Here is a 22,879-nt window from a genome sequence, read left to right on the forward strand (position 1 = left end):
AGTGAGAGTGCCAATGCCCGAGATGATGGGGCGTCCAGGATTTCCGGGTTTGTGGATCTTGGGTAGTAGATAGAATAACCCTGGTCGGAGCTCTAAGGGTATGTTGATTTGTTCCGGTGTTAGTGCAGGGAGTGTCCTGAGTAGATGGTGCAGTTTTAGTGTATTCCTCAGTGGGATCTGAGGGAAGTGACCTGTAGAATTTGGTATTGGAGAGTTGTCTGGCGGCCTCCTTTTGGTAGTCGGACCTGTTCATGATGACAACAGCACCTCCTTTATCAGCCTCTTTGATTATAATATCAGAGTGGTTTCTGAGGCTGGGGATGGCATTGCGTTCTGCACGACTTAGGTTATGAGGCAAGCGATATTGTTTTTCCACAGTTTCTGCCTGTGCATGTCGATGGAAGCATTCAATGTATAGGTCCAGACTGTCATTTCAACCCTCAGGAGGAGTCCATGTGGAGTTCTTCTTGTGCTGTTGGTGGGAGGGTAACTGTGTATCAGTGCATTGTTCAGTGTTGTCCTGAAAGTATTCTTTGAGTTGGAGACGGCGAAAGCAGGCTTCCAGATGGCCGCAGAACTGTATCATGTTGGTGGGGGGTGGCAGGGCAGAAAGAGAGTTCCCGAGATAGGACAGACTTTTCTTCTGGGCTGAGTGTGTGGTTGGATAGATTGACAATATTGCTGAGTGGGTTAGGGATACTGCAGTTGTGGCCCCATGTGGCAGGTAGGAGTTTAGACAGCTTGCAGTCCTTTTTCCTTTGTAGAGAGGTGAAGTGAGTAATGTAGATCTCCTGTGTTATTTTAGTGAAGTCTGTTTGTATGGAAGTTGGGTTATTAATGAATCTCCAAGTTGGAGAGCTCTTTTTTGATGTTTTCCTGTTTGCTGTATAGGATGCTGATCAGGTGGTTCCTCAATTTCTTTGATAGAGTATGGCATAACATCTCACTGTGGTCTGTGTAGTATGTAGATAGCAGTGGATTTTTTACCTTTAGTGCATTTGGTATGATGTCCATCTGTTTGCATTTGGAAAGGAAGATGATATCTGTCTGTATTTGTGCAAGTTTCTTCATGAAACTCTAGCTTGCTTCTCACTTTCATATGTATACCTGCCCCTGGAAATTTCCACTGCATGCATCCGACGAAGTGGGTATTCACCCACAAAAGCTTATGCTCCAAAATGTCTGTTAGTCTATAAGGTGCCACAGGATTCTTTGCTGCTTTTACAGATCCAGACCAACACGGCTACCCCTCTGATACTTTAAAAACAATAAAACTCTTCATGCATGCTAATAAGTTTACCAGAAATACCATTTCCCTCCTCCCCGCCAATCCAGCTAGGGCCCTGGCAAGTTGATCAGTCCTTCAGGCCTCACAAAGTGCTTTTGCTGTGGTTACAGGTTCATCACTGTTTTAGCTGAGAACAAGCACACCCATGAATAAGTCACTCTCCTGTATACAGCTTGGATCTTTGATCTTCAGATTCTGAGAATAGATCATCAGCGGACCATGATTCTCTCCTTGGAGTTTAACTTTAAAAAGTTGAGTCTGCAAACTTTGAATGCAAAGTTTGCATTCACTTCCCCCAGGCATTTCCTAGGAAACTCACTTGTTTGTTCCAGAAGTTCTTTCTTGCCTGGTACATTATTTAAAATAGTCCTTTGAAGCTCATCACACTTCCCAGGGCTTTCATTGGTCATGTCTCCCTCCCCCGCGCCTCCCTCCCCCAGAGAAGTTACATCCAATCCCACAAAAATACATAAACTTTGCGTTCAATACAATGACCTCCAAAGATGCTTAAACTTTATTCAATAATATTTTTCAAGAATATTGCAGGAAAATTGCCTTGTCAAAGGATCTTAGGGCAAAATATTCTAATTTAGTTATAACACTTCTGTGTTTACTTAATGTCTTTCATCCAAGGATCGCAAAATACTATACAGAGACTGCCAGTAAGCCTCAATATTCCCCCCTGAAGCAGGCCTAATATTATACCCATTTAGTAGATCATCAGGTTGAGACGCAGAGGTTTATTTGTGTACAGTCCCAATGAGGCAGTGGCAGAGTTGGAATTACATTTCGAGTTCTGACTCCGACTTCTGTGCTTTAACCACTGAATTAGGAAGCTTGTAACATCTGCCATGTTTGGGTGATCCAGTTTCAGTTCTTATTACTTTTATTTAATACTATCTGAAACCAGTTGAACTCTGGTTTAGGGTGAGCTAGTTACACTTACAAAAATAGTTCATCTTTCAGTAATGCCTTTTTTTGAAGAGTGCAAGATGTACTCAAATGCAAGGAAAGGTACCTTTTATCATTCATACTTTTGCAAGTATGAATGACACTACTCCTGCACAGAACACTCTGTACCTGGAGTTTGAGAGTAAAGCCTGTTTTTCGTCTGGACTAAAGGTGATTTGGAACAGGAAAAGACAGAAAGAAAAAAGCTTAAAATCTTTGAATTGGGGGTGTAACCTAATCCTGGAATTTCAAAAAGGGTTTGTATTTAGGACAGCTTAACTCCAGTTTTTACGTAGTTTGCATTCTGATTTGACTCATTAGAGCTAGACTGGCTCTCAAGATGAGGACTAGTATCTAGTTCAAGGTCAGCACAGAATACTGTAAGAGACTATAGAAGCATATGAGGTGACTACTTTGGGTAGGACCTGGAATAGGCCTTTATTCAGGTTGTTTGTTAGTAATTTTTAGGCATTAAGACTGTTCTCCGCTATTATGAGCTTGAGTAAAATATTAAATACCATGCTTTCTTGATCCTCTTCAAAGTATGAGCAGCAGTGACTTAAAATCTTACAACAGTGCTAAATTAATATTTTTTTAATCCTTCTAAGCTAGAAGTTTGCACTTGTGACCCAGAAGCAAGTCCAAAACTCAAATCAGATGCTTTGGCACAAGAGAAATGGTTGCTTAGTACTAGGGCTTATAGGCATTATTGTAGTACAAGTAATAAACAGTGTTGTTATTAACACTAAAGTTTGAATGGAACTTTGAATATTGGTCTGCCTGGCCTTCAGGCGGGGGTTGGGAGGGGGAGAGATCATGATTTTTGTTTTTTGTTTGCCATCATTAGTATCATATTCAACACAACCGTGTGGGTGGTTTTAGCAGTTGGTGTTGCCCTACAACTCTGCATTACACTAGCTGCATCTTCCCCTGCTTTGTGCTGTCTCTAAATGGATATGCATTTCTTTCACATTTGAACACTTTCTCCTTCTTTCTCTTGTTGGAGTCCCAGAAAACATGAATTGTTTTCAAAGAAAAAATGTGTTTCCTGTAAAAAAAAAAAAATTTAGCAGTGGGATGGGAATTAGAGTATGGCTTCACCAGGACTTACTTTCCATAAATCGATTGTGCAGCTTTTATGTATTAACCTAAAGGATAAGTGAATTACACCTCTGTGCCAGAGAGCCAGCACAGGTTCTGTATATCACTTAAACCCTATTTTGAGAATGTAAGTGGTGTGTAAGCCTTGAGCTGTCCTTCTGCATAGGGGTGAAATTTCACCCTGTGCTAATGTGTAACTCGTTAATCTTTGATTGTTGCACTCCCATGTTGGAGGGTGAATACACCACAAAATTGGAGCCTTTAAGAGCTGATGCCAGAACTGACTTTTTGGTAACTTTAATTGAGTAATGTTTGTAAAGTGCTTTGTCGATGGTAAACTTTATGTATGTACCAAGTATGAAGATCTCTCCATGTACTTGCCTCCAGCCTGTCTCTGACCTCCCCTTCTGCGTATTTAGCAGTGAGATTTCATAGTGTCCATGATCTCTTGTGCTTTCACACAGTCCTGGCTATGGATAGTGGCAGCACCCTAAAGACAGGAGTTATAGAGAACAATATATCTCTCAGTCGCAGTAGCTTTCCCATCTCTGAAAATGCATCACTCAGTGGCCTAGATCTCTTAATCTCACTCCCTCTGTTCTGACCTATTTACTTCTAGCTGTATTATGACACTCTAAAGCATGTATACAGATTTTATAGTATTAGCTTTCTCATTACAATGGCTTCATACTTACAGTATTCATCTTCTCTTTGTAAAGATGTTTCATCTTGGTTAAGCACCAAAATGTGCTGTTATACCTTGGAAGCAGAATGTCCGCAAGAGATGGCAATATTGTATTTGTAATGGGAAGGTTTTTTAAAGTACTGATGCGAACGATTTATGACCCTTTTTTCTCTCCCTCAGGACTATTTTCCTAGTGTTATTGTTTTCTCAATATGCAAGGAATGTCAAATTCCCCTTACCAATTTACAAATCCAAGAAAGGATGGACAGCCTACAGGTTGCAGCTTTTCAAAATGTTTCCCGTAAGTAATTCCACTTGTCTTTCACTTAGGAATAAAATTGCTTTTGTTCTTTCCATACCACAGGTGATGGTGTAATAAAGTCTGAAGGGACTCTTTGTTTTCTCTGAATTGGTGAAGACTGTTTTGATTTTTCTTCAACCAGTTCAGCAGATCACAAAAAATGATAATGGGGATAACAGCACAGATGCACTGTTAAGAAACGCCACAAAAATTCTCATTTGGTACAGGAAATGGTGACAAACCTCTAGTAGTATTAGTCCCCATTCTTGCAGCTGGCTCCATGTGGGCTGTCCCCTGTGCCTGTGCAGAACCAGTTACAGGGTCCAGGGTGGGAAAAGAAGGAGGAAGGAGGGGTTCACATCTTAAATTTAGCTTTTCAAAGTAGGGGGTGGTAAAGTTCGCTGTCTTCAGGCTTTCTGTAATATACACTTGAGTTTATGTGAAAAGCTTCCTTTTATGTTTTTGTTAAAACAGAAACTAGTGCAGTAATTCCTGAAGTACTCATTTTGGAGGCATTCCCTGTTTTAAGAAGGGGAAAAAGTCGACTTTAAAGCTTTTCTGGATGCAGTTTAATTAAAGGATAATCTATCCAACAAGTCCATTACAGGATTTATTTTTATGGTTTTAAGTATGTCTGATATGTAGGTCATAGAGGTTTGCATGAACAATTCACTATTGCTGAATATTTCCTTGTTGATAATTGGATAAAATGTGTTCACTTTAAATACCTTTTTTTTTTCTTTCTCCTTATCCCCAGATTATTCTGGCTATCCTGGTGTCATGGTTGCTTTGCTTCATCTTTACTGTGACAGATGTCTTTCCACCTGACAGCACAAAGTATGGGTTCTATGCTCGCACTGACGCTAGACAAGGAGTGCTGTTGGTAGCACCGTGGTTTAAGGTTCCTTATCCTTGTGAGTATGTTATAAAATGTGCACGTGCTGGGAATTAGAAGTATGCTCACAAGCATCCTTTCAGTGTTCCCTGCTAACATTACTGACCATGTCATACCATTGGCTTCTGATATGTTTAGACAATCAGAAGGATGGGATTTTAAACTGACCTATAGAAACCAAGGGTTTTAAACCTGGGTATGGCTTTCCCTTTATATACAACACCAGCACAAGCTGCAGGGCCTCATTCAGAGACATGCTGAGCACCTTCAGCTCACGTTTGCTGGGCTAGGAGTTGAGGACCCTCAGTACCTCACAGGATATAACTAGATAACTATTGTTGTTTAATAACTTACATCTGTTTTTACATGTTTTCCCACAAAAGAGTAACTTTTGACCAGTGGATACGGCAAAGCAACTACTGGGATTCCCAGGAAGTGTTGGGTTTAATTTTTCTTAACACGCACTTGCTGATATGTAGTTTTTTGCGCAGCAAGCTTTTACTTTCATACACTCCACTGCTAATAGTATTGTAAGATATAGGTGATGTGGCGGGTGCGTATAGCTCCTGTTAAGCTGCTGAAGTCACTGAGCTATAGTGAGAACAAATGAATACACGTGTCTTGATTTTAAGCTACCTAAGAGCATCACTTAAATGTGCAGGTTTGGGGTTTTTTTGTTTTGTTTTCCAAACTGATCAGATTTCTTCTCATCCACTTCTGATAATTATGATGAAAATGTTCAAATTTGGGAGTCTGAAATTGGGCACTACAGTAGAAGTGGCTTGGCTTTCAGAAGGGCCAAACTCCCATTGTTTTCTGTGGGAGTCTGAACAAGTCTGAAAATTAGAACACTTCTGTTTATTGGCCTAAATAATAAAGATAAGTGTCAAACTTCAGGCATCAAATTTTAAACTGTTGGCTCATGTCTGAACTCTTACTCTATGTGCTGGGTGAATTTCCGGAGCACTTCACAATGTCCAGATGGATGTATTACAACCTGGTAATTTTAACTGATTAAGTGCTGCAGTATATCTTTCTACTTTTGAAATGTGATAGTGGGTTGGAGAAACAGGATACTTGGGGCATAAGTGAATTTTACAGTTAAACCATTAGACATTTATTCTTTTGCCAGTGGATCTAAAGCTTAAAATTGGTATCAGGGGACTTATCGTTACATTTTGCATTAACACAAATTTCAGTTTCACAACCTGATTTAATTGTGCCCCTTTGAGGTGAAAGGAACAATACCAGAAATGCATAGAAATACTATCACACAGAAATGAGGCACCTGCATTTTGGTTTTTCGTGTGCTTTAATTCATATTGAACGTTTTAAAGAAGTAGTTTCCAAAGTATGTTATGTAAAATGTGATGTGAAGCAAATGAAGATTTTTGAAGGGAGATACGGGGCTGTGAGGAATTGGGTAGTGGTATTATTTTTCAAATTAAAGATGTATTAGACTTCTCTGGGTCATTCACTAATGTATGCATAACTTAAACTGCTTAATTGGAAGTGTGCCTCTGTCTTTAAAAAAGATGAAGCCATCAAGGCAGTGGTTATGAAAATAATGGCAAGATTTTTCTTCTATCTTTAAAATCAGGGTTATTTTAGTGTTGTGAAGGTTTGGAGAGATGAGGTGTTGGCATTTGGATAATCACAACTGGTAGTTTTTGTCTTTTTTTTTTTTTTTATTTTTAAAGATTGTTAGCCCTTGAAGACAGAGACCAAATGTGCAAACAAATCATAGTTATGTGATTAGCCCACACTGATCTGACTTTCAAACTGCAGCTCAGATCATTGAAATTTCTCATGAATGTAAGCAGTTTTTTTTTAAACGTGGCCAAGCCAGTTAAAATGGTTAGAGTCTCTAAAAATTATAGTGGTTTACATTTAACCAAGTGTTTTGGCCTGTCATATCTAGTTGAATGAGAGAGTTTTCTTAAATGATCTTCATAGTCAATAGTCATGCAATCTGCAGTGGAACCAGTGGTTTTACATCTTAATAATGAAATTATTGTCTTCAGTAGAACAAAAGAGATTTCAGTTTTCTTCTCTTCACAGTTCAGTGGGGGTTGCCAACGATTTCAGCGGCTGGAGTAATAGGAATGCTTAGTGCAGTTGTTGCAAGCATTATAGAATCAATCGGAGATTACTATGCCTGTGCAAGGTTGTCTTGTGCTCCTCCTCCACCTATTCATGCAATAAATAGGTAAGTTACTTGGAAAATAAATAAGTATAGTATTTTCTGCTGTCATGACTGCTTCGTACTCTGGCTGAGACAGAGTTTTTTGTTATCAGATGTTTTGGTATCACATTTTATACGGTGATCAAGTCTGGAACCCAGTGATCTGATATCTAAAACAACTATTTTGAATTGCTATGTTTTTTAATGAAAATAATACTCAAAGCCCAATCCTGAACCTGTTGAACTCAGTGGAAGTTAGGCTTATGGCTTCAGTAGGCCCCGCACTCATGTATACCCTAATATTGTCTTTATAATATTGCTGGAATCATTAAAATATTTGGGCTTTAAATTCATTACAAGGAATCAATGTCTGCATCTTGTTAAATGCAGCTGAAATTAAATTTTAAGAGTGGAGAGTAATTCTAAACTTTGATTTTTCTACTTCATTGTATTTTCCTAAATTGTTTTATAAATGTAGATATCTGGGATGGGGCAACAAGACTCCACTGTAGTTAGTTAGATGTACCTAAGTGTTGAAATGTTCAGTGGGTCAGAACTTGGGGATAAGGGACCATGATAAACATCTACTTAGTGTGCAGCCATTTAATACATTTTGAAGTGAGAATATTTTAATCTAAATTTTAACTCTTTTCCCTTCATGAATTACAGAGGGATTTTCATTGAGGGTCTTTCCTGTGTTTTGGATGGAGTATTTGGTACTGGTAATGGATCCACCTCGTCTAGCCCTAACATCGGAGTCTTGGGTATCACTAAGGTACATGTTCTATTCTGATCAGCTAGTAATCAATTCCCTGAGTATTGCTTAATCTTGTAGTACTCTGGCTCTCACCATTTATATTGTTTCATGACATAACCCTCTACGGGGAAGTAATGCTCTCTTGTATCTTGTTGTGCAAACCATCTGCCACACAATATTTTGAACTTCCTTAATCTGTCTACACTGGGCATTTTCTTGTCAAGTTGTCCATTATGAATAAGAGACATTAAAACCTTTTCTTCGTTTTGTCAAAAGCAGTTGAAAAACCTATTTCAGGAATGTGACATGAGATCAATTCAATCTTTGTGCAAACAAAGTTGATTTTACAGTTTTCAAATTGTTTGGGCTCTAAAGTAAATAGAAATCAATGCTCTGGTATGTATCCTTGCTGTGAGGTAATTTATAACAATGACTGAACATTTTACACACGAGTGTAATACAGTGCAAACCTTGAGGCCTTGTCCACACCTGGGTTGGGAGGGAAAGGCTGTTTTGCCACTTGTTTAGCAGCACTGATGAAATCTCCTACTGTGCAACTGGGGGTTTGCCCTGGTGCTGTTGCATTGATGTAGCTACATCAGATGTTAGAAACCCCATTGTAGGTTTAAATTAAATAGAGAGCTGGCGTTTGTCCTCAACTTCTTATTAGCTTTTAAAACACCTAAAATGCTTTGGATGCTATATTTCTATATGTATACTTTGAAAATGCCCTATGCTTTAGGCTTGTTCAGCAAAGTACGTCAGCATATACCTAACTTTAAGTAGGTAAGTCGTCTCATTAGTGGCCCCCCCCACTACAAAAAGGATGTGGAGAAATTGGAGAGAGTCCAGTGGAGGGCAATGAAAATGATTAGGGGGCTGCAGCGCATGACTTAGGAGGAGAGGCTGAGGGAACTGGGCTCATTTAGTCTACAGAAGAGAAGAGTGAGGAGGGATTTGATGGCAGCCTTCAACTACCTGAATGGGGTTCCAAAGAGGATGGAGCTCAGCTGTTCTCAGTGGTGAGAGGTGGCAGAACAAGGAGCAACGGTCTCAAGTTGCAGTAGGGGAGGTCTAGGTTGCATATTAAGAAAAACTATTTCACTAGGAGAGTGGTGAAGCACTGGAATGGGTTACCTAGGGAGGTGGTGGAATCTCCATCCTTAGATGTTTTTAAGGGCCCGCTTGATAAAGCTCTGGCTGGGATGATTTAGTGTTGGACCTGCTTTGAGCAGGGGGTTGGGCTAGATGGCTTCCTGAGGTCTCTTCCAACCCTAATCTTCTATGATTAGAATTAATGAGGACTGTTCACATGCTTAAGTAGGCACATGCTTTAGGTATCAGAGGGGTAGCCGTGTTAGTCTGGATCTGTAAAAGCAGCAAAGAATCCTGTGGCACCTTATAGACTGTTAGTCTATAAGGTGCCACAGGATTCTTTGCTGCTTTCACATGCTTTAGTAATTTCCTGATTTGGGACCTTAGCATACACACTGATTTGTTCAACTTCCCTTATTAATATTGTTAAGACACTAAATTAGTAAGAGTAACCATTTGTTATGAATGTGCATATTTTTGTCAAATATTTGGCATAAGTGATTGTGGTGTTTGAACTCAGAAATCAGATCCAGCTTCTTCTAGCAAATGAAAATAGATGTACATAGCATATACTGGATCTTTGATGACAGATCACAATATATATTTCATTTACAACAATTGTATTAAATCTTTTTAGTTAAATTAAGCATCTGATTTTCAAACTCTTTTTGGGCAGTACAGAGGGATGGCATCATTTTCTTAAATACACATACCATTCTGGAGCATCTCTATCCATTTTTTTCCTGCACTAAAACAAGTGTATTTGCTTTAGCTGAGAATAGAAATTCTAACAGCGCCATCTGCTGACTGTGTCTCTCTTCTTCTTATTGAAGGAAATTCCATAGGAAAAAATTAGTGTAAATATTTATAAAAAGATGTTTAATTATAAAGGGTTTATTTTGACCAAATCATCTGCATTTCTACTGCCTAATTCTCATGGGAGTTATCGTAAGGCAAGGTTCCAAAGAGGCATGTAAACTTTGTATGGGGTTAAAAACCTAATTGTGGGCAGGTCTACACTCTGGGGGTGCATAAGGGGAGAGAGCAAGCAAGGGCATGCCCCTCAATAATTGCCCCGGGGTGGGGGCACACAATGTGCTCGTCTGAAAGTGGTCAGTTGTTTTTATTCCTGCACCTACCCATCTACACTAGCACAGGTGATTTGGGCACTCTATGAACTAAAATTGCATAGGGTTCTTTGAGCCTATACCAGTGAAAAATCTGTGGGTGTAAAATATACCCCAGTGCAGAGTGCAGCATGAAGCTCGTGCACAGTTTAAGGTCCAATTTTGAGAGCTTAAGTGGCACTTGGATAGGGCATAGGCCTTATGCTAGACCCCTGCTCAGGTGACTTTTACTCTGTGAGAAGAGAATCAAGTGGTGTATCTGACTACAAGGCAAAAGCTTCAGGCATCTTGCACTGCAGACATTCATGATGAAAAGGATATTGAATGTCAATAAGATACTAAGTGTCAGAGGGGTTGCTCTGTTAGTCTGGATCTGTAAAAAGTGACAGGGTCGTGGGGCACCTTATAAGCTAACAGATGTATTGGAGCATAAGCTTTCGTGGGTGAATACCCGCTTCGTTGTATGCATGTAGTGGAAATCTCCAGAGGCAGGTATAAATAGACTGATTCTTGCCTGCATATTTATACCTGCCTCTTGGAGGTTTCCACTATGTGCATCCAACGAAGCGGGTATTCACCCATGAAAGTTTATGCTCCAATACGTCTGTTAGTCTATAAGGTGCCACAGGTCTCTGTCGCTTAATAAGATACTAATTTGCTGTACGTGGTTTCCACTTGTTTTGAAATAAAACCCTTTTTTGTTCAGCTTGTGTCTAAGTGTCTGGGAACTTGTACTCAGATCTAATTCAGTTCTGAATAAGATGTTTTCAGTAACACACTACTCACTGTGGGATTCAAATCCCAGTTGAGACTTCATTTGTTTAATGCCTAAGGGTTGAATATTTGCATGTCAATTTCCTTCTTACTGGCTGTGGGTGTGGTGATGATTCAATTCTTCTGCAGTTTTCACGCTCTATCATAAAGTATTCAGTAATAAGAAAGGGATAGCAAGTCAGAGGGAAATTAATACTAGACAAATAAGGAAATATTTTTAATCAAGATATTTTGCAGAGTTGTTCGCATTGCCAATCCACTAAATAACTAATGTTGACCAGCCTGGCTTCTCTTTGCAGTTGGTCTCTTTCCATGTAGCAGGTAACACTGAGAATGATTAAGCAATGAAAAACATTGTGAAATAGTCTCCTCTACCCACAAAGGCATAGTATGTTTCTTTTTTAAATTCAAATGATACATAATTGCAGCATGAGCTGCCCCTGCTTGTGTCTGACCCTGTTAGCACCCAAGCACTTTGAGGAACTAATTGTTGCTTATACTGAGTGTCCCTTTTTGGGTGAAACACCCTGTTATACCAGTTGGCTCAGTTAAGGGCTCAAGCATTGGAAACAGCCACACATAATAGTGATTTTTGTTACTTATGGTCTGTATGAAGCTCAATATTGCTGAATTGAAAACCTCTAAAAGGTTATGCTGGGAACAAATTTTCAAACCTCCCGGAATTGGGTTCTGTGCATACGGATATGTATGTATGTACACGAGGTCTCTCCCTAGTTCAAAACACATTATACTTGTGTATAAACGTACACTACAACATAAAATGTAAGAGTAATACTACACTATAGGTTGCACAATTAAAATATAAAAACATTATGGAAATGGAAATACTGAAGTTCCTGCAACATTAGCTGAGCCAAATTCTGCAGCTGCTTGAGAGAGAGAACTTAAAATCAGTTCGTGATCTCAGGCAGGGAAATTACACCTGACTGAAGTGAATGGAGGTGAGGCAAAATTTCACACAGTTGCTGTTACCTGGCGATATGTTATTCTGCGAGGCTATGTTAATGTGGTGCCAAGGCAAATGTTTACATTTTGGTCCCGTTTGTTGTTATCTTGGGGCATCCATGTACAATTTGTGTTACATAGGTGATTTTAATTTTTGTAGATGGGACCAAACTACATCAAGGAAACCATGCTGGGCAAGGTTAATGGTTCTGTAGTTTCAAAACAGCTTACAGTCTAAATAAGCAAAACCAAACCATATTATGTCACAGTTGAAGTACAACCATGTTCCAACTATGAAACTTGAGACATTTGTAATACTGTGCAGCCAGTATTTTAAGGAAGGCGGGGGAAGGGGGAGTATCTAAATTGAAAATTGAAGCAACTGGTCCTAAAATTGAGATCTCTGCAGTTTTTGCTCCTCTGATGATCTCCAGTTCCTGTAGGGTGTAGGTTTGGGGTGGGGAGTGTGCTTTGTGTTTCACTGGAGAATTGAGTCTCCCTTATGTATATTGTCTCAGCCAGACTAGCTGTTGTTGTGCAAGGTTACTTTGCTTTGTGATGCCATGAAGGACTACAGGAGATTGCTGGTCTCTGTTTGGAGAGAATTTCAAAAGGGATTAGACAATAAAATATAGACTTTTTTCTAGTATTAAAAAGTAAGACATTAAAGTTGGTGTAAATGTGCATTTTTCGGAAGTATTCTGATTTATTCCTCTCCCGTTGTGCTTTCTAGGTTGGAAGTCGTAGGGTTATTCAGTATGGTGCAGCCTTCATGCTCTTACTTGGAATGGTTGGGAAGTTCAGTGCGCTGTTTGCATCCCTGCCTGACCCAGTGCTTGGAGCCCTCTTCTGCACCCTCTTTGGTAAGTGTCTATTTCTCTGCTTCTCTTCATATGCTAGTTGATTGTTTGACAGCCTTTAACCTCAGTGGTGTGTATCTGTGGATGTTAGCTAACCTTTGAACAAAATAATTGAACAAAAAGGAGAGAGAGTCTAAAAGTTCTCACTCTTGATTTGTTTTGTTTAGGAATGATTACAGCTGTGGGTCTGTCCAACCTCCAGTTCATAGATTTAAACTCTTCACGTAACCTCTTTGTACTTGGATTTTCCATCTTCTTCGGACTTGTCCTTCCAAGTTATCTCAAACAAAACCCACTGGTTACAGGTACGAACTTCTGATTCATTCATGTGAAAATGCTGTACCAAGTGAAATAATGGGCTAGTAATAAATACTTCATTTAAAAAAAAAAGACATCAGGGCCTTTCCTACAGTAGGAGCACCTTGCCAGTATAGGTATATTCAAGTGTAATGTACCAATAATGCAATCCTCGTGTGGAAGCAGCTTATCGGAGCAAAATTGCACATTTCCTGGCATAGCTTATTCCATGTGCAGATCTACCAGAATAATCAGGGCTTTTGCTGGCACAGCTATGTTGGCCAGGGATCACATCCCTGACTATCACAGTTATGCTAACAAAAGTCTGTAGTGTAGGCCTGGACTTAGAGCCATAAGTAAAGGAGCAGATATGTTCCCAGGCCAGAGAGCTGATGAGATGGTGAGACCCAAGAAGATTTTTCTAGATGGTGTGGAGATGACGTTCTCACCTTACCTTTTGTGGGTGACGTTGGAGAGGGACGCAGGGTCTGGAGAGGACCCATTGCTAGATGGGTGGAAGAAGAGTTGAGAAAAGTGTGCATTTAAAAAGCTAGAGCTAATCTATAAAAGGTTTTAAAACACTGGGGAAAACATTGAACTAGATCTTGAAATGTGGGTATTAGTGTTAACCTTTGACAAGACTGATGTTTTTGTCACTTGCAGATGTATTTTAGTGAGAGAGCCCCTCAAAATTCAGTTTATTTCAGACTTTTTAATGACTGATTTCTTAACTAACCTGGGGAGAAGCTGTTTTGATTTCTTTCACCACTGGGATTGGTGCAGATATGTAATATCTTGAAGAAAGCCCCTGAACCAGAACTAATTTTTTTGCTGAAAGATACAAGTCTAAACTAAATTTTAATCATGCTGCTTCAAAAGCAGATTGAGAGGCTAATCTGGTTGTTCATTTTGGCTGAGATTTATTTCAACAAAGCAAGGGAGAACTAAATTCCAAGCAATTATAGAGTAATCCTTAATGAAGAACCTTGTAAACTACTTGCCATTCCAAGGAGTTATGATAGTTAATAGTTGGGCTGTTTTGTCGACATAATTTTGAAATTTGAAAAAATCTCGTATTTTTTATCTAGTGGTTTTTTCATTGCATTAGCAGAAGTGTCTCCCATAGATTTATTAAAGAAAACGGTGTTCTAAGCCATCTGAAATGAATGCCTTTAGGGTTAGTTTCCTGACTGGTTTAAATCCAGAACTGTAGACTCTAAAAGAGTAGGTAAGGCACATACTTCTCTCAGTCCTACATACTAGAGTAGATTAGTGGCAGATGCTCCTGTAAACTGTTTCTGAGGACCTAATCCTCTGCTCTTTGTTTACTCAAGCAAAGCTCCCCTTGAGCTCACTGGGATTTTTGCCTGGCTAAATACATGAGATCAGGCCCCCAAATAGGGTGTTCACGTGTAAAAACTGCAAATCCTGACCTAATTCTTTCTTTTTCTAGGAATAGCAGGCATCGATCAAGTGTTAAATGTTCTGCTCACTACAGCCATGTTTGTTGGCGGGTGTGTGGCGTTTATTTTGGATAACACCATTCCAGGTCAGTTTTGTAGTGATGTTGTTGTATTTGAAATTCAAATGGCTTCACCTGCCTTTCTGAATGAGTATTCTCACTGTTAACTGTGGAGGCGGCATGGCTTGGAGATTAGAACACAGAACTGGGATGCTGGAGACCAGAGCTTAATTCTTAGCTTGAATTCACTGACTTGCTGTGGTCCCTTAGGCAAATCATTTAATGTCTCTCTGCCAAAAGGGCAACATAAGTTAAAAGATGTACTGATGATTACGAAATGAAACCAGGGAAAAAAACACTGTTGAAGCCACTTCCTTAGTAGAAGATCATATAAGGCCTGATCCTACTTCCATTAAGTCACCATTGACATAGGGCTGGTCTACTCTACGGGGGCTGTGAGGTTGGGGAATAAATCTAAGTTATGCAACTTCAGCTACATAAATGACATAGCTGAAGTCAACGTACTTAGATCTACTTAATCCGGTGTCTTCACTGTGGTGTGTCGATGGGAGACGCTCTCCTGTCGATTCCCTGTGTGCTTCTCATTGAGGTGGAGTACCGGAGTCGACACTAGAGCAATCGGCGGTCGATTTATTGCGTCTATACCAGACATGATAAATTGACCCCTGCTGGATCAATTGCTGCCCGTTGATCCGGCCGGTAGTGTAGACAAGCCCTTAATGGTGTAGGAACTACCCTGTACTAAAGGTTCTGTCTTTGCAGTGAAGTTCTGTTTTTCCCTCCCTGAGAATACTATGTGTCTTCCTAGACTGACTGCTTGCGGAACATGATGTCTTCGAAGTAGAATGACTTTCCCTTCCATTTTTTTTTATTTAACTTCAGGAAGCCCTGAGGAGAGAGGAATCCAGAAATGGAAGAAAGGCGTGGGCAAAGGCAGCAAGTCCCTGGAGGGCATGGAAACATACGATTTGCCCTTCGGCATGAACTTTATCAAAAAGTACAGGTGCTTCAGCTTCTTGCCCATCAGTCCCACCTTCATGGGCTACACGTGGAAAGGCTTCAGGAAAAGCAGTAACTGCAGGAGTTCAGATGAAGACTCTGAGGCTACCGTATAGCCTTGGTTGCAATTATATTATCTCGTTGTAGTAACAGATGTATTTGCAGTTTCTTGCTGATTAAGAAGCATTAAAATATATGTTTTGTATATCTGCATTTAAATTCTGGAACCAGAGCTGAGCAGATTTAAAAAAAAAGCTTTCCTGTTGTGGATGGTGATGGCTCTATATAGTGTGTCTAACTGCCTAATTGGTTACCGATCTGGGTAAAATTTAAGTGCCCGAGTCCCATTTTCAGAACAGGTTTAGGTCCCTAAGTGCCTAACTCATTTTTGAAAGTGGAACTTCAACTCCTAAATTACTTAGGTGCTTTTGAACATCTTATCCTCTGATTATTTTATTTAAATCATCGGTGCTGATGTTTTCAGCACATCCATTCCTGGCAGAGTTAGTTGTGCCAGAAAATTTGAATCCGTGTGTGAAATGAGTAAATACCATTTTATTCACTTGTAAAACACAGACACCAATATCAAGTCAGTTGTATTTTTTTCCAGTTATTGCTCATACATTCCATATTTTTTCCACACAGCCATCTGTAAATCAGACATTATATCGTTGTGGCTAATGGGTATATCACTAGAATATCTTTGCAGTCATTAACAATGCATTCAGAGATTTCCAGACGACAATTTCCTTACTAAATTATGCCAGATAAAAGCACTAATTTACCCATGTGATCTACTACTGTGCAAGAATCACTTCAATATCTCTTAGATATGTTGCTCTTGTCTACCTGGAAGCTTGCCACCTAACTAGTACCTGAGTCAAAGTTCACTTTAAGGGAAGTGTCAACTTTATTTTTACTTGGATAGGGAACTATTTAACTTCAAGAGTGTTAACAGTTTCCTAGCCCAGCAGCTTTTATCATTACAATACAGTGCATATATCCACTTTAATCACAGACTCTTCCTGAATGAAAATGTGAATTTGTCTAAGCAGCCCCATATATGTAGAAATCAACAGGGCAAAATATCAGCATGTGCTTATTCTGACTTGACCTAATTTTTTTCATCCTGCTCAGACTATCTCTGTCTGACTAGTACTGCTTGAATAAGAGTCGCCTATGTCTATGCTGCCTTTTTTCCCTCCTCTGGGGACTAATGCAGCAGCTGTTTGTTTTTACAAGTGGATTTTTTAAATAGCAGACACACTACATTTGGCATCATCATCCACTGGATGGTTTTAACGGGTATTGGGCCCAGTGACGGTGCCATTCAGATATTTTTTTCTGGAATAGCCTCAGCTCTGATGTTATGTGGATGTTAATACTCATCATGCGTTCATAATTATAAGGTTTTATTCATGTTTAATGTTCTTACTATTGCAAGTTAGTTTTAGACGTCAGTGTTTCAGTGTGGCCCAAAAAAGCATTTTTAAGCTGTGGAGATCATCAGGGAAGTGTAGTGTAATGTACTCTTAAGGCCAGTATGCTCTATGATGCTTGCATTTTGTATCTCTGGATAAAAAATAAAGGTAGATACTGTAATTCGCTAATATATTTATCAAAGTTGACTACTGGACAAGAGCAGTAAATTGTGTTATTGAAGCATGGAAGGGCTGGGGTGGGAGAGGGGAGGGGAAGAAAATTGCTTAATGGATCAGTATTGAATAGTGCAGAGTCAAAATGATTCCATTGATATAGTTTTCAGCATGTCATGGCTGTTTATGCAACATATTTTTATACAACTTTTTCCATAACAAACCATGTATTTGTTCTTGCTCCAAGGAACTTTCAGTAGTTTGCAGTTGTGGCGTCAGTTGGACTTTGTTGAAAGCCAGTCAGAAGAATTATTGTGTAATAGACAAGGTTATGTCACTTGTAGTGCAAAGCTGATCCTGTATCTTTTATTTTGCTCTACAGGCAATGAGAGGGGTTACAGAAATTACCCGTCTCCTTAGGAAAGGATTTGGCTAAGAGCACTGATCAGTAACACTAAGCTTCTAAATTTTTCCACCTTTTTATTTTATATGCAACCAAAGATGTGAGGGAGTTTCAATTACAAAAAGAAAAGCCGCTTGTATGAGGTGGTTTTATAATCATGTAAGATGCCAAAGCTGGTTCTTTTATAAATGTGGGGGCAGGAAGGCAAAAGTTTGAATTAAAGATGATGCCACTCATTAAAAACAGACTTCTCGATACTTAAAATCTAATAGTACATTTTGCTCTGTGGACTCAGCAGCGAATGTCATGTTTGAGGCTTGTCTGGTCTTTTCCCAAAAAAGTATGTTAATGTAAGGCAGTGGAAAGAAACTAAAATGTTACAACAACTTTAGGAACCATTTGGCTACCTTACAAGATTGCTGGCAGAACGACTTGCATGTTAACCCTGTAATGCCAGGCAGCTTGTGCGTTCTTGTATTAGCATGACACGTCATGCAGTAGCAGACCACACAATGGGAAATCCTGACTTGAAAATTAAATAGATTTTTTTTCCTACAAGATCTTTCTTTGGATGAAGTAAAGCACTGCTGCACGCACACACAGAAATGGCCTCTTTAACATGTTTGAAAAAATAACCACTTTAAATAGTCTTTAGGTGCTGCATGGTAGTTTGAATCAAATAGTTGAACCGTCATTCTGAGGATTTGTTTTTCTGAGATACGCTACCATTCTTGACAGAAGAAAGTACGTTGGCTTATGGAAAGCCAGAGTCTCCTCCGCCTAAAATCTTATAGTTAGATTCTTTCCTGGTCCTACCACGCTGATTCCATTGACTGGGTGAGAGAAGTTTAGCAAAATATATACTGGAGGATCACAATGTTTAGCTGACATGCTTTGCTTTTCTAGCCACCTTAAAAACTAGTATTTAATGTGGTCGAGCAGTCCATTTTGCAACCAAAATCCTGAAACATTTAACTTCTGAGAGAGTTGACTTCTTGCATCCTCTTCTTTTAAGAAAGCTGATGGTTAAGTTGAGCCTTGATTTTGCAAGGATAACCAGAAGAGAGCTGATGAAATGCTGCTTATAGCAAAATGTTTTAACAAAGTCACTGGCAGTACACTTAACATCTGATGTTAACTGCAGCACCCAGAATGTTAGATGTCTCTTTGTGTGTATCTTAGCTTTCTTCAGATAAGAGTAGGGGGGAAATCTCATGTGCACAGTTTTGCCTTGGGAAGAGAAATCCCGCTTCTTTTTGTGTCTGTTTTTGAGAGGAATCTACAATTGCCAATCAAATACTAAGTGCAGATTTTTAATACCCTTGTTTATGGTAGGAGAGTCCACACCCCTGAGAAAACAAAACAACAGAACACTTAAAATTTGAATTTTGGTTAGAATGGTGTGGAAATGCTGTTAACTTCAGGTGATGCAAAGTTTACCACATGAGGTGCCGTAGGCAGATACGTTGCAGAAGTTTGCTCTGTAATTTTGAAAAACAGTTGGATACTTTAAAAGTTTCTTGTTTACATTTATACTTAAAGGGGTAAGTTGGTGGGGGAGATGGGAATAGAAATATGGTTGTTATTGAAATAGTATGTTTTTGCTGTATATGTAATTGCCTTTCTAATTGATAAATTAGACAATAGTGTATAAAGAAGACAACACCTACTAAAAGGACTAGAAAAAGATGGTGTTTCAACTAGATTTAAATATAGAATGGCAAATATTCATGGCAGAATATCATGTTGTTGTATCAAAGGTGTATAACTATATTCAAAGCAAAATAGCTTTGGGGCTTTTGTAGCCATCCTTTTATTGCATTGATCTTTTTGGTTAAATTAAGAACTCTTGCTAACAAGTTTTCTAAATAGAACATTGACAAATTATGCGTCTTCAAAATTACATTTCATAGCACATTTACCTCTATGATTGACTAATGTCCATATTAGGATGTGTTGACTGACTGGCTTGATCAGTAACCTATTGGGAAAAACATGACTACTTCTTTTTTCTTCCAAATTCATACTCGGGATTTGCGTTACACCTTTTAATACTGACTTTCAATATGGCAACGTGATCTGTACATGAATATTGCAGTATTTTATTTCCATATATTAAAAATAACATTTCCACTCAGGATAATTTTTACAGGTTTCCTGGGAGGGAGTGGTATGATTGTCATGACAATGTCATGTGATGATAGAATTTCTTCATTGACGAATCTATAGTAGTTGTGTATACTTTATTTACCCGTGTTTGTTATTCCTGAGAAATGAAGAGTTTCTTATTGTTCACCTCCCTACTGAAATATCCTTACTCGCAAAGTAGAATCAGCACTTACAAATTGAAATCCTTGGTACTATTTATACCGCAAGAGGCGTCAGTCAGGTGAGAACAATCCATTATGGCAATACCTTCATACCAAAACAGTGTCTCAAATATTCAGTTGATTAATATCACTTATGGTATAAGCAGCACTACAGGCACATGTGGTTTACAAATAGCCAACATTTGATGGTTTAAGTTAACCATTGGATGTTTGCATACAATCCAAAGCAGCTTGTGCTAACATTTAGATCTGAATAAAAATGCCTGATGGACCCGCACAACCTAGCTTTAGTTTTTGTAAGTGGCCTTCTCAAACCAAAAAATACCACTTTTTCCTCTCCAGAAAATCTTCCGGTGGTTTGTTTCCCATTTGGTGCATGTCTTGCAGGACTTCTTGCTCAGGCTTATGTTAACCTTCCTGGACGTGGGATAACAAATATTGCATGTCCACCTCTTTATATAGCTTTTATAATACTGGAGGAGGCCACACGCTTGCCAGTATTTAGCTTCCGCCCATGAGTCTTCTATACAACATAGTGCTGGGCTGCTTTAAGTGTTGGGGATTCATATTTAGCAGCATCCAAGCCATTCCTGTCAGGTTACAATTTGATTGTGACTGTGCATTGTCATCGGTACTTATTAATATCGAAGATGTATTTAGACTTGCCTCCTGTGTTATCTGGCATTTATTGTGTCATCTTTGCATCTTGCTGCCAGTCCAAATTATTGTACTTTGTCTGTTTATAACAACCTTCGGCATAACAAACTATTGACTGTTCTTAAACAGTGGGGATAAATATTTTTCCATGAGGTTTTTTTGACTGACTTGGGCTGTAAACATTTTTATTTTGTTACATACCAAGGGTTTTCTGGTTTTTTTATTTTATTTTTTGAGACGTGTAATTCTTTTATGGAGTTTTCGTATTTTGTTTTTCTAACATGGCTTCATTAAACGTTTAAATATTTAAAAAATATGTAATATTTGGACCAGATGTTGTGAATAATAGTAGATAAAGCTATTTTATTCTGTATTTTTAAAGCCTTTAAGTATAAATAAACGCTGACATAGATGCAACTTGGCAGTTTGTTGGTAGTTCTCACTTTTCAAGAAATATGGAACTTGCACAAAGAGAAGCAATGGCTTATTTATAATTTTTATTTACAGCAATGTCTTGAATCTTCCAGTTGGGATTGGAGCTCTATGCTTTGTGCTTTACAAATACACAGAGGCAGCCCATAGGCTTACAATCTAAATAGACAAGATAGGAAAAGGGCAGGAAGGAAAACAATCACACAGATTGATCACAGCGCAGGTCCTTAGGAGAGCTTGGAACAGAGGCCCTCTTCTGGTTCCCAGTCTAGTGCCCTGTCTGCTAGACGGCAGTGTGTTCTCTTAATCCACTTTAAAGGGCCAATGAAGAGATTAATATTAAGATTCTAAGGGAATGTGTTTATTTTCCTGTTTTACTCCCTACCAGCATATGAATAGACCAAATAGCTGTTCCAGGGCTTTTGTGCTATTTTTGCTACTATTTTTGAATGGCTTTTGAAAACAGCAGAGGTGATGCATTACCTCTGCCAGAAATCAGACCAGTACGCTGCTTCCTAGGCTACACAAAGAGGAATATGTGGTTGACAGTTTTTATTAGACAAGCTATTCCTTAGAACAAAGTTGTTAAAATACAAATGATTGCACAATATGTGTTCTGTGTGTGTGTGTGTGCGCGCGCGCATGCACATTTGGTTCTTTGGAGGTTTGGTTTTAAGAGGATATGTCTACCCTGCTCCCCCCCGATCACCACTTTGAATATTGTATTCTAAACTATACAGGATGCTGGTTCTTCAGCCTGGACTTTTGATTATAGAATTTACTCGTTGCACTCAAAAGTGTGCACTCTCCTAACCTGATTTAGTCAGTTGCTCTTACAAGAATTGGATATCTCTTGTCAGCGGGGTTGCGAGGCATGAATAAAAAGGAGGAAGTATCTGAATGAGAGACGCTCAAGCCAGCTCATTGAACTTGGACTCTATTGAGGGAAAAACACAGTCAGTTGAGTTTCACAACTGTCAGACTAAATATGTAAAGAACTCTCTCTCTTGTCAGGCATGTTCCAGGAAATCAGTTTTTAAAAAAATCAGTCGTCATCAGTAAAAAGAATAAATCACAAAAACAATCCATCTTTATGCTATTGAGTTTTGATCCAACCGTGTACCTAGCATCATGGCCATAAAGCCTGTTACAAAATGGCAACATCTGCGCAGTTCAGTCCATGTATCAGTTTAGCCGCACTATCTGCTTTCAGGCATAAACTAAGGAGGAGTTGTGCATCTGATCTGTTAGGAGCAAATCAAAGCGGGAGGCTCCTCGCTGAGCCATTAGAAGATGTTGGGAGGCACAAGCCCAAGGGTACTCTTGGCTAATTTCAGCGATTTGTATCCCCTGTGGGCTGCTGTTACTTTAACAATGTCAAGTGTGTAAAAAGTTGCCTGGAAGCTTCTGTACCTCTGCTTCTCTTGCTCTGTCATTGTCCTGTATCAGTGGATTAGTTGTTCACACCATGTCCTTTTTCATATCAATACAATCCAGAGTCTTTCCCCCTGCCAAGATCCAGCAGATGCAGGACCTTGGACAGCTGCTAATTGGGAAGTCAGGATCCAAGAAACTTCCCCCTTTGCCCTGCACTTTTTTAACTCCTGCTGGAGAATATGGGATGATGTGCTCTAGGAATTACATTGAGGGAGTTCTATGGCCCCTGTTACGCAGTAGGTCAGACGAGATGATCACAAC

At 39.2% G+C, this 22,879-nt stretch overlaps 1 protein-coding gene across 9 annotated transcripts in view; it reads left to right on the top strand.

The window, feature by feature from the left end:
• The window catches only part of SLC23A2 (solute carrier family 23 member 2), a 123,965-nt gene extending 102,799 nt beyond the window's left edge, over positions 1-21,166 (top strand). For all 9 annotated transcript variants that reach the window (XM_050939999.1, XM_050940000.1, XM_050939998.1 and 6 more), the window contains 8 exons: positions 4,206-4,326; positions 5,084-5,240; positions 7,283-7,430; positions 8,076-8,181; positions 12,859-12,988; positions 13,153-13,290; positions 14,736-14,831; positions 15,648-21,166. In XM_050939999.1, coding sequence (XP_050795956.1) covers positions 4,206-4,326; positions 5,084-5,240; positions 7,283-7,430; positions 8,076-8,181; positions 12,859-12,988; positions 13,153-13,290; positions 14,736-14,831; positions 15,648-15,880 — 1,129 coding nt within the window. In that variant the 3' untranslated portion in view covers positions 15,881-21,166. The remainder of the gene's footprint in view (positions 1-4,205; positions 4,327-5,083; positions 5,241-7,282; positions 7,431-8,075; positions 8,182-12,858; positions 12,989-13,152; positions 13,291-14,735; positions 14,832-15,647) is intronic.
• Positions 21,167-22,879: the final 1,713 nt, after the last annotated feature.

The sequence above is a fragment of the Gopherus flavomarginatus genome, chromosome 2 (assembly GCF_025201925.1).
Source record: "Gopherus flavomarginatus isolate rGopFla2 chromosome 2, rGopFla2.mat.asm, whole genome shotgun sequence".
NCBI lineage: Eukaryota > Metazoa > Chordata > Testudines > Testudinidae > Gopherus > Gopherus flavomarginatus.